Raw genomic sequence first — 12,252 nt, forward strand, 5'->3', positions numbered from 1 at the left:
AACATATGCTCAAAAAAAAGCAATAAAGAACATCAATAAAGGCATTCTGACTAGTTCACAATAAAATATGTGATCTCAGATATTCTCACATTCTGGATGAATGTTATAAAGAGTGGGCAAATATTCCCATCATCTTTTGCTATCCATACTCCGCTCCCTTTCACCAAATATTCCTAGGCCATGCTTTCACTTCTCAATGAAGCAAACAACATGAAATAGTAACAAAAATATCACAAAACAAAATTTTTCGTCAATGCCTGTTGTAACTGATAATGTAAAGCTCTCTTTTGATCATGTTTTACTAAGGAATCTGAAAGTACTTACATTTCAGGTGACCAAGATCCAAAATTCAAATGCCAAAATAAAAGTTAAGTATTTCAAATGTCACTCTACTCAAAATTATGGAAGCACCCATAATTTTGGCAAGCCTCAGAGATACAATTCAAATATATTTTTACAGGGATATATCATACTGCACCCCCTGCTACCAAGATAAGAATGATTATATGTGATTAGAGAACAGGTCCATAACAACAATGATGATTCTTGGTACACTGAATGTGAACTATCATGTCTTTGAAGCATATGTCTTGCATAAACAATAGGGTGACTGATGCCATATAAATCCCTAAGTGCACTGGAATCAAGAAAAGAACCATCTGAAAAACAATACCTGATGTACATGTGTATATTTTCTATAAGTGCCTACACATTTTTGGCAGAAAATTATCATCTACCACAAATACTTGTTTCCACTGTTCCTAAAGAATACACTGAGTATTTCCTACTAATACAGTCAAAAACATTCACCTGTAGTTCCCCATGTGTCTATTTTCATGCTCCTCTTTGGAAATCTGTTTACGTACTTGTGCAAGTCTTTCCTTCTACAAATCAAGAAAGTAAGACAATTAAAACAAAAGAGAGTACAAACCATGAGCAAGAAACGGCATTTTTTTCCCTTCCTACCAGTTCCTGTTTTCTCCTTTCCAGTGTGTGGCGCTGCTTCTCCCATTCTGAGGAACCTGGCAACAGTTTTTTCACTGGCCCCTGACCATACAGTCTTTTTTGAGCCTCAGCCTTCTGTTGGGCTAAATTTTTCCTTTTATCGCTTGTCCTGAAACACAGATGATATTAAGAAATGTCAATTCAATGCAGCCAAAATGAGATGCACTTTCATATCAAGTAAATAATCTGTATTTTCCAGTCAGTCGTGTTTATCATATAAAATTAGAATTGAAACATAAAGATTTTTTTAATATTAAGATTCATGGCCACAAAATTTTAACACTTTAAGGTATACTGTATTTACTCTGTGCTGTAATTTAATGTACAAACATGGTTGTATCTGTTTCCTGAGGTGTAGATATTTTTCAACATATCTCAGCTACAAAGCTTTCCTCTAGAAGGTATGGCTTTTGACTGAATGAGACACTATCGCTTAACCAAATTTCCTTTATGGCCACATACCCATGACTGCACACATATGCCAAATTCAAGATGTGTTTGAAAATTTTTTAAAAATAAACTATTACACTTCATTTTTTGCAAGTACATATGCACAAAGAAAAATTAAATTTTGGTTAATTTCTACAGCAAAATTGACAGCAAGGGAAACATTTACATTTTGAAAATATTAAGGTGGAAAAAAGGTTTTTCATATCCTCTAAGTTCAATTCAAATTAAAAAAAAAAAGAAATCAAAGCAACAGAAATAGAGATGGACTGAAGAAAATGAAGAAAAGATGACAAGGTACCGTATGTTGAGAAGCTTTAATGCATTTAGCAGAACACCTCTTTTTACATCATAGTCTATTTTTTGATCCGTTCCAAAGCTTGGGGCACGATTAATCTGAAAAGAAATGAGACACAGAAGACTCAGGAATGTTCAGGTTCACTGGGAACACACCTATTGTAACAGGCTTTGTAGAAATGGCTCTTTCAAATACAGCAGAGATTAAGGAAATACGTGTTGAGAGGTTCTTTTCCATTTGTATGTTTTTTAAATAGAGTACTGAGTATCACAGATATTGGGAGCTGGGAAATGTACCCTTTTGGTCCCCAGGTCATTCAGACATTTACAGTGAACACCATTCAAGTTCTGCCCCTGTGCATCCAGTCTAATCTACTCTTGGTTGCTGCCACCAGAAAATCTACCACATAAAGTACTGTTAAACACATCATAACAGATGATGTGCCATGCTATGGTGGTCCAGCACAGAAAGAGTCAAACTCTTTTCTAGTTCCAAGTCTGAAAATAACTTTAAATACTACTCTAAAAAGTAACAACTATACAAGGACAGAAAGAGGCTCTAATCCAAGGTCTTTTTAAGTATATTTAAATAACTTTTCAGATACACTTGACAGCAACACATACGAGATCTAAGTCATTAAATCAGTACATAGTGTGAAAACATAAGATAATTAACAGCCTCCGCAACAAAAAAACTCACAAGCTTACAAGATTAGAGATTAAAAACTGTACTATAAATACAGAGAAACAAGGAGAATGCAACTGGGAATCTCATAGTGAGACTAAATCATACACTTAACATCCTATAACCCTGACAAGTTTTGGACTCCCTGCAGAGCCTCAGTTTTCAGGAAGATTTGAGGAGGAATAATGATTTATTCTAGGGACTTTTTCCAGGCTGGTATAAAAATTTATACTTGAGTAATGGGTGCTAATCACAGTCAGGAATCTCACCTTGATAGTGAATGAGCAGTGCTGATCACAGAAGGGACAGATAAAAAAGAGCCTCAGAAGTGAAAACTAATACCTTGTGCCCCACACAAATCAGAAGTGGGAGACAGTTTGCATGTCCAAAGCAGAGGGCAAAAGCAGATTATTTTGTTTTAGCACTCTAAATATATTAGAGCTTCTACAGTTGTGGGACAGAACTATCGTGGCTGCTGTGCCACCCAGTGTCCTGTTGCTGAGTCCCAGCTGCCCCATCACTTATGCTCATAACTGACAGGTACCTTTCAGCTTTGGGAATTAGCTCCTTCGCTGCTTTTCCAGACAGACTGGCAATGTGAGCAGTGAGATCTGATGTTGAAAGAAAAAACTTGAAAATTCAGCAGAAATAGTGAAAAGATTTATACATATTATTTTTTTTTGGAAGACTTTCATATAAATATTTAATTGACCAACCTCTTTAGACTGACCTGTTCATCTACTATCATATCACAAGGAAGACAATAAATACAGTTGCTGACTAATCTGTACAACTGTGGCATTGTAATCTTGATAACGTGCTAGTGATATGCCACAATAGCTATTCACAATAACATCTTACCAAACCATTGTCTGTGCATCTGCCAGCTGGGAGATGGTTATTTAGAGCTCAGTGGCCCGAGAACCAGGACATGCACAACTAAGTTGTGTTAATAAAACATCGGTAATTTTATCAGCAAGACACATCTTGAAGATTGTTGTCAAAAACAGGATTGTATGAGGGACCCCCCAAAAGTACAAGCAAATTATGATTGCAAAGGCCTTGAAAATCTAGACACTGATGCCAGTGGCCAAATTGTCTTCACTACAGGAATGCAATCTTGTAAACTAGATAATACTGGGCCTAGAGGTAACAAAGAAAGCACATGGCATGATTCCAGGAGATACAAAAAACTTGTAGTAAAACTTAAGAGACAATTTGGAATTGCTAGCCAGTAAATGGTCAGTAAGTAGATTGTGGCAGTAAACAAAGAAAAATAACCCAAAGTGAAATTAAGATCAAAGATGAAGAAAACTTCACCATCCAGAGTGTGCTCTTCCTGGTGAAGAACATAAGACACTGAAAAATTGGTATAACCACCTACCCATCTCTTTTTCAAGTAGACTTCTCCTATCCCATGGTGGCCTTTGGACCTCCAGGGGTACAATCAGGGCAAGCATAACACAGGAGAAATAAGCAGATGCCAGAAAGTTTGTGTATGTGAACTTTAACTACTTCATTAATAGGAATTAGCAATAATTGATTGGTTTAAGATGTTCACATTCATTTCACCTGCATTGATAACAAAGTTTTGAACAGGTTTTGCTAGCTCAGTGACACTAAATAATAAATTCTGAATGTGAATATAAGGTGTCTTTTGCCTTGCCCACATAAATCACAAAGGACTTTAGGTACCCTACACTTGAGGAAGTTATTAAAATGCATGTTATCTTTTTTCTCTAATGATCACAACTTTGTGATCCTAAATGAATATAAAAAGGGTGAACATGGCTGGAGTCCATCCAAGAACTTCAACCGTATGATCTTCTTTCACATAAACTAATTTGGAAATTTTAGTCAAAAAGTAAAACTGGATTTCCTGGGAATCAAAGGGAGGTCTAGGTCATTGTTGCTACTCAGAAAGAATGGAGGCTGCACGGATCCTTGCCAGAAACACTTGGTGCCACAAGATGGCAATCCTGCCTTTCCCACAACCCTCACTATGGTAGAAGGTTCCGGAAGTTCAGTAGCACCAAGGAGCAGGGAAGCTACAATGCATCAAGGCAATATAAACAAAAGTCAGCTCAGGAAAGCAGAGACATTATAATACGTTGCACAATTTATTTCTTTTAATAGTTTGTTAAGCTATCTTTATAACAGAAAAGCTACATGAGGCATGGAAATATGAAACTAATCATCCTAATCCTATTTTGGCAATTTTCCCGTAATACTGGGAACATTCAGGGCCTTGTGATTAGAACTTGTTACCAGTGTTAGAAAGAATGATTCACTCCCCTAAGGGGTTTTGGCAAGAGGGAAATGGTGGAAAGAGATAAGAGTGGAAATCTGTGGAAGTAGCAGAAGCATTTTAGAAAAAAAAGAATTATCTATGTATGTGCATACATATATATACAGACTATATATATTATGTATAGTCTATGTATATACACTGCAAATTTGACCTTTACTACACTACATACAGCATACATAAATTGTGTATACATCTACACACTGTTGGAAGTGCTGCGAAGAAGCACAAACAAGCAAGGTAAAAATAGTAAATGAGTATGCAAAGTTAGTAAGTTTCAAAGTTTGAAATTTCTGTTAGTTTTGGTAAATGTCTGGCAAAACAAGTTGAAGGATACATGTATTACCAAAAGCAGAAAAGGAAATACTTGGACTTTTGCTTTTAAAAAAAGTAATAACTAGGTACACAATGCCAGTTCCTGAAGTATTCTCCAGCAACTCAAAATACCAGAGGAGAATTTACTGCCTTACTCCCTCATAAACAAGGAGTTTGGGATAATATTATTTTCCTCTGAGACCTGTAAGTGGGTCTCAAATCCCCCCAAATCTCCATACCTTATGGAAACATCAGAGCAGACAGAGAGGTGTCCTTCAGAATGGACTCCCTATGCCGGCTGAGTCACCACCTCTCACAGAATTCCTCTGTCAGCATTTGCTACAAGGCTGAATGAAATGTAACACAGACCCTTCAGTCTGCACTTAAAGGACTAGACACAGTTATATGCAAGCTACAGGCAACCTACAGATGATAATCTGTAAGTGCAGTGCTAAATCAAAGGGACAGCAAGCTTCACTGGACAAAAACAGAAGATGTTGATGTAGTACAGACTAAATTCATGTCATGTGCTGCTGTTGGAAGAACATCAAAGCCACCAAATATGCTATGTCTGCATGGCAACAGTGGAGGAATTTTATTTTTCTAATTAAAATTATAATGAATCCCTGAAAGAAATAAGCGCGACAAAACAACTGTTGACAGTATTAATGGCCTGCAAATTAGGTTATAATTCAGTAAGTTAACTGTGTACATTTTATTCACCAATTGCCAAATCATATTCATGACTTGCTGTCAATAGAGAGATTTTGAATACATTTTGCTTCTTTCCCCAAGCTGCACAGCCCCCCAGCCAGTTAACAGAATGAAATAAGACAATCTGAAAAAAGGCAAGTGAATCTCATCTATATCTTATTAATAGGGCAATATAAGAGACACAACAGACAAAGTTCAAACATTTCTGGTTGAAAATGTGTGTGAGCACCACTTAATTTAACTGTACCACTAACAAACATATCAGAGAAGAAATGTTTCTTCCAATCCCATCATACCAATTGTTTGCAGAATTTCACGTATATCAAATTAGTTTTCTCTGTTTACAGCTGTGCTTTTAAAAAGCACAGGAGAGGAAAGGAACACATATCCACAAAAAGGAGAAGATTAAGGGCACACATTCAGAAAAATTAACAGAGCCTTATACATATTACATTACTCATGAAGGAAATCTACACAGCACCCACTTGCTATAATCAAGATCCTCCAGCTAAAATAAAAACTACATTAACATTACATTTCCCATTAAAACTTTCAAAAACATCTGAAATGCAACATCGGTCTAGGAAAACAACTATCCTTTTTTCAGTATCAAAAATCACTACGAGGTGATCACTGCACTTCTGTATGGATGCAGCAGAAATTCACCATTTATATACTCAACAGACCACAGACGTTTTTTGCAAGTTTTCTTACATAGATACAGATTCAGCTGGAGCTTAGTTAACTTTATGCCTAAAAATCTACTTCACATCTGTATGAAGAGGTTTACCTCTAAGAGCCATGGTTTTAGTTTTCTGTCCAGCAGAATATCAAATCCCAGGACTTCAAAGCAGACACTGTCACTTCCTGGTGCTTGCCCTGGCCTGCACATACGGTAAGCGTGAAGAACATGCGGCTCTGCAACTATCAGAGTCTTCACCACCAGCTCCTGCAGGGATTTGGTTCAGAAAAATTCATCAGGAGAGAAAATACCAGCACATACTGAACTGCAGTGTTTCCTGCTTTAATATTTTAAATTTCATATACATATCTACTAGAAAAAAGATTTAAAATACCAAATAAATAGTCTATAGTAAATAAACTATTCCTATGTAGCACCATATATAACTTTATATAGTTCTAGACTATTGTTATACTTTCATGATACATACAAACTTTGAGACTTAAATAAGTTAAATAATAAAAGCAAATTGGTAACATAGTATAGTATAGCCAATCTTCATCCGTTACATTTTGCAGTATAATTTTTGATGTGTTCTCAGAATCATGCAAACAGCTTTAAGCTCTAACAAACTTAAGTCTATTCCTCATCTAAAGACACCTGTAACACAACTACTTCAATGGTGCTTGATTAAGTACAAAGATAGATGCAACACCAAATACAATGTTGTAAATATTACACATAAAATTCACCTTATATACTAAAATAAAGTCTCTAAGAATTTAAATGGCATAATTCCTTTGTATCGTATTACTTACGTGAATAACTGTTGGGAAGAGGACTTTTGATCCTCAGAAAAATGCTAACATTTAATTTGTAATCAGAGTATGAATTTAGTCTTTTAAATAACATAATAATAGTTTATTATAACAATAATGTGACATCCATTTATGAGAATTTGGGTTAATAAAGTTTCAAAAATCATTCTGAATTGCAGTAAAGCAGATGGCAGAAGCAATTAATTTTCTAAAAATACACAAAATAAAATAAAGTGCTTTAGTCTATCTTACTGAAATATCACTCCAGAATTTGGAGACATCAAGATTATTTGTTTCTAGAAACTCAGTAAACCATTTTATGGAGCGCTTGCTTCCTTTGTCTTCCGTTTCATCCCGTTCAAAGTGTTCATTATGTTTATTGACAGAGTAGTTAGTCAGATGCATATACAATTGACTCTAAAAAAAGGAAGAAAAGTCATTTTAAAAACTTTAAAAACAATTCTAAAATAGTAAATTCAAAATAATGTAAAGAAAAATGACATTCAATCAATAAAGACATAATCAAACAGCTCATATTTGCAAATACACTACATGCAGATTTAGTGTTTCTGATTCTGCATTTCTTCTTAAGCCAGTTGCAGTAAACTGATCCACCACTCCTCATCTGGTTAGATACTATATCTGCCATTTTTACAGGTCTCTATATAAACAACAACCTAAAAAAGTAAAGAGCACTTATCATAACTTAGAGAATTATTACATCCCACAAGAAGCAAACAATAAAGTCAGTATTTTGAAGTGCTACTTTAAAAGCGCTAGAAGACACTCTGGCATCTGCTTCATAGACAATCCCACATTTCAGTTTTCACTGTAGCTTATTTATGAGAAGTGTTCTCATGATAGTGATACTTTAAAATATCTTTTACATATAAACTCATCTGCCATGCTGATATCTGCCAAAATTGCTCATTTTTAACTGGCTGGTAGCCATACATCAGAGGGAGGTAAATTTCAAAACATACGTTGCATAAATGACTGAGTGCTACAGTTCCTTTATGGAGCAAAATGTCACCAGCAATAGACTCATGTTATCAGTTGAATTTAAAGAAAGCCTTCCTCTACCAAGGCCAATTTATAAACCATGATCTGTATATTTACATTATCTCCCAGAGATTAATTCACCTTTACACTTACACTATGGTGATGTCTGTCCTCATCACAGTGACAGTTCTCTGTCATGTTTGATTACATACATGACAGTAGATGATATTCTAAGGTGACCATAAGCCTTCTGTTCCAATTCATCTTTAATAGATAACTCAAGCCTTATGCTGCCATTTCTCTTACTCCACTTTCTTATCTTTAAAAAACGACATGAAATTATCAAAAACAATCCATTTAATTGCAAACAAGTTAACAGTTTATTGTAGTAACACTGGCAATTAATTTCTCCCATGGCTTCATTACTCCTTTAAGAATCATTCTGAAATCTACTGGTTTTGAGTCATCATTCTATGAAATTCAAATTATTTCAGACAAAAGTAATCATGTTTTAAAATTCCCAAAAAAAAAAAGTGTTTGGGCATCTGAACTGATAGTCAAAAGTTATTTGAAATAATGCCAATGTGGAAATATGTCATCCAAAGAACAATGTCATTAGTCACAAGCAGGTTATTTCACACAATCGACAACCTCTAGCATGAGCAGTTCTGAGAACACAGAAACAACTGCCTGTTCTGCTTATCCTCTCAGAGCATATTTCTGTGCTGCTAATGCCGAGATTAACAGCAATACACAAATATTAGAAGCAAACTATTCCAAATATAGTACTGGAATACTTCCAAATATAGCATTTGTACTGGGCCTCAAATTATACCTGCGTTTTTCAAAGGCACACCAAGAGATGGTCAAAATTATAAGTTTGACATAGGCAAAAAAGCTCTATGGTGTTTTCTGTTATATAATCACATGGGAGCTGCTCTAAAAGCAATGGAGTACAGAGTGAGGCGTAACAAATCTAATCTACTCATACCTTCCAATGCTGCAAATCTACTTCTTTCTTAGACATCTGCATTTTAGTCTGAGCCAAGAGGTTTACACAGGGCAACATGTTATAAAGTGGAACAAGAGGAGGAAATTGTGCAAAATCTTTGGCATGACCCTTACCATTTCTTGGTTTTCTCTGTGTTTATAGGCAGCCCTACTAGTTCACCCTAAAGCTGCCAAGTACATACTCCTGTCCCTGCTGAAGCAGTCACTGACAAACAGCAGCAGCATCAGGAGATTCCCTCATCTTCAGGGACTGCAGTGAGCACTGGGCCCTTCAGTTCTCTCCTTCCTGCCTATGTTCCCAACACAATGGCAGGAGCCTCAGCAAAGGCTCCAAACTTCATGGATGCTAAGCAATGATCTAGCAAGAGATAAACCTTATTAGCCCCTGCCAGCCCAGCCTCAGTCTCAGATGAACATGAAAACAATGTGCCTGTTCTTGCAGTGATTTGATTTTACTTTTTGGATTGTTATCTTTTGCTTTCCTCTATAATATATTTAAACTCTTTAGCATGCATACATGCAAAGTCATATAAAATTTTATATATGAGCAATAATGCAGCTATACTTGTGATTTTAATAGAAAACCATGCGTTAAGTATCTTTCACACAAAATTTGTTCTCTTCAATGACAATGCAGAAGTCTATCCAGATTAACTCAGGTCCTAGTTTATTTAATTTTACCACCTGCAAACACTACATAGGTTAAAGTCTACAGCATAAGCAATAAATTGGAATGAACTCCAACTTACCAAATTTGAGTCACTGGGGGGGTGATACTTTTCCGTGCCCATTCTCACCAGTCCATCATGATATAGAAATATTTTTAATGGATCACAGGAGGTTACAAGAATATACACACGTAAATCAAACTTGTAGCCTTCCATAAGAAATGGTTTTTCAAGATATTCCTGAACAATTAAGTGATCCTGAGCTTGTAACTTTTCTCCATTTCTTATTAAAGAGATCCTGGTAAAAACAAGAGTTATTTTAAAACTTGGACATTACTGTTTGAAATAAATTATCGTGGTCACCCAGCCAAGTAGTGAGGCTAAATTCTACCTAGAAAAAGAGAAATATCTGATTTTTAGGGCACAGAAAAAGTTCCAATTCCTTACAAGGCTTTTGGTTTCCTGTCCTTAATTGTGATTCACTAGATGAAAAAAGGCAACAAGCCATTTCAAAGTAACTTTCTGCTTGCTTTGATTCAACAATTTGTAATAATGGGTTTGCTCTACACTTAGAAATTGTTTGGCAGAACGACCAGTCTCCAGCTTCTGTGATTATTCCTCATGCAGCTCTAAAAATAGACTTCCAGTCTTTGTCACAACTTCTGCTCAAGGCACAGGCTGCAAAGAACTTTCAGTGCTAACCTTAGGTGATGAAGTTTGCAAAGCAGGACACTGATCTGTGTGACTGAGGATGGCATAGATTAAGCTCAGTATTTCTGTATTTCCAGTTCCTTTGCACCAGAATGAAAAAAGGTTTATATATGAACTGTGAACTTCTAATCTCTAACCACACAGATTTTAAATAACTGCAGAAGCTAGTATTTTCAGTATACAATTATTAAAATTCCCAGAACCTTAATACTACCTTAATCTTATTCTCTATTATTTGTTATACATTTCAGAGGTTTGGTACTGAATACTCCTAATAGAGTGAAGTATTTTGCAGAAATTTCTCTGAACTATGCTGGTACCTTTCCCTTTAGCTTATCTTAGCCCTTATCAAGAGGACTGAAAAATGAAGAAATTGAGAAGATTAGGAGCTTTACTTTTCTAGTAATTCTGACATATGCTGAAAAACTAACAGCTTTACTATATAGTATAATTCAAATTGATATTAAAAGCAATAAAAGCTAAAACAAAAATATCTAAAAAAAAAAACTTAAAATACAATTTCAATATTTATGTCATTAGATTTTTACTGTGCAGCCCTGTCACAAATAAAACTTCTTCAACTCAACTGCAGGTTGCAGTCTCTTCAGGGGTGTGCCCTGCTTCCAAGAGTGCACATCCAGCCACATCCCCAACAGCATCTCCTCTGCCTCTCTTAAACCTTGTGGCTGCTGCTCTCAAACACGTTTCTCCTCAGACTGGCTGCATTTTGGGAACTCAATGGGATGTTTGAACTGGTTTTAAACTGTGAAAGATCAGGACCTCCCACACACATCCCTGCAGCCTCCAGCCACCAAGACCCTGCCATTTATGCCCAATACAATCTCACCCTATAAATCTAAGCAGAGAAGAAAAATTCACAATAAAATAACTGTGTTTATAATAATTGAGTTTATTTAAGGCTTGTGAAGCCTTCACCCAATACACTGACTTTCACATAACTCCAAATACAATCTTCTTATTAATACACAGCTACTGTTAATGTTGTAAGTAGCACTGGATTTCACCTTTAACAGGTAAGAAGACTGAAGTTAAATCAAAACTCACCCATGTCCCATTGCACCATTAGCTGGTTTGACTATGAAGGTTTTCTGTCTACGTTTCTTCTTCAATTCTTTTACATAGTTCTGAAACTGTGTGTATTCTGAAGGAAAGATCCATGTTCGAGGAATGAAACTGTACTCCTGAGGCTGGCTCTTGATCATTCTGCACAAAAAGGGTAATTGAGTTAAAATCTTTTAACTACTTTGATGTTTCAATCCTCAAGATTAAAAAGTACTCATGACAATTTGAGAAGGAAGCTTTTTCAGCAAAATTCTGTAATATGAAAGCAAACTTTTGCTTTTCTTTAAGAATAGTTAGAGCTCTATTATATATTCATATGAGTATGGATGTGTTATATTCAAAAGCAGACTATCTTGAGCATTTTTGCTTATGTGCTTATTATATTACTGGTATCCATCTTGTTTCTTGACATCCATCTCACTCCTGTTATAATTTTTGGCTATTTATTCAGATGACTCAATGTAATTTCTACTCTCAGAAATATTGAACTTATAACAAACAATGGA

At 35.6% G+C, this 12,252-nt stretch overlaps 1 protein-coding gene across 5 annotated transcripts in view; it reads right to left on the bottom strand.

Annotated features, from left to right (window-relative positions):
- Positions 1 to 12,252, bottom strand: part of TTLL7 (tubulin tyrosine ligase like 7) — a 63,626-nt gene that overhangs the window by 25,127 nt on the left and 26,247 nt on the right. For all 5 annotated transcript variants that reach the window (XR_002465157.4, XM_021527003.4, XM_085585774.1 and 2 more), the window contains 7 exons: positions 11,729 to 11,887; positions 10,034 to 10,250; positions 7,524 to 7,688; positions 6,562 to 6,720; positions 1,754 to 1,848; positions 967 to 1,114; positions 811 to 884 (listed from right to left, as the gene is read on the bottom strand). Coding sequence is in view for 4 of the 5 variants with exons in the window: in XM_021527003.4 (XP_021382678.3) it covers positions 811 to 884; positions 967 to 1,114; positions 1,754 to 1,848; positions 6,562 to 6,720; positions 7,524 to 7,688; positions 10,034 to 10,250; positions 11,729 to 11,887 (1,017 nt within the window). In the remaining variant the exon portion in view is untranslated. The remainder of the gene's footprint in view (positions 1 to 810; positions 885 to 966; positions 1,115 to 1,753; positions 1,849 to 6,561; positions 6,721 to 7,523; positions 7,689 to 10,033; positions 10,251 to 11,728; positions 11,888 to 12,252) is intronic.

The sequence above is a fragment of the Lonchura striata genome, chromosome 8 (genome assembly GCF_050655825.1).
Source record: "Lonchura striata isolate lonStrDom1 chromosome 8, ASM5065582v1, whole genome shotgun sequence".
Taxonomy (NCBI): domain Eukaryota; kingdom Metazoa; phylum Chordata; class Aves; order Passeriformes; family Estrildidae; genus Lonchura; species Lonchura striata.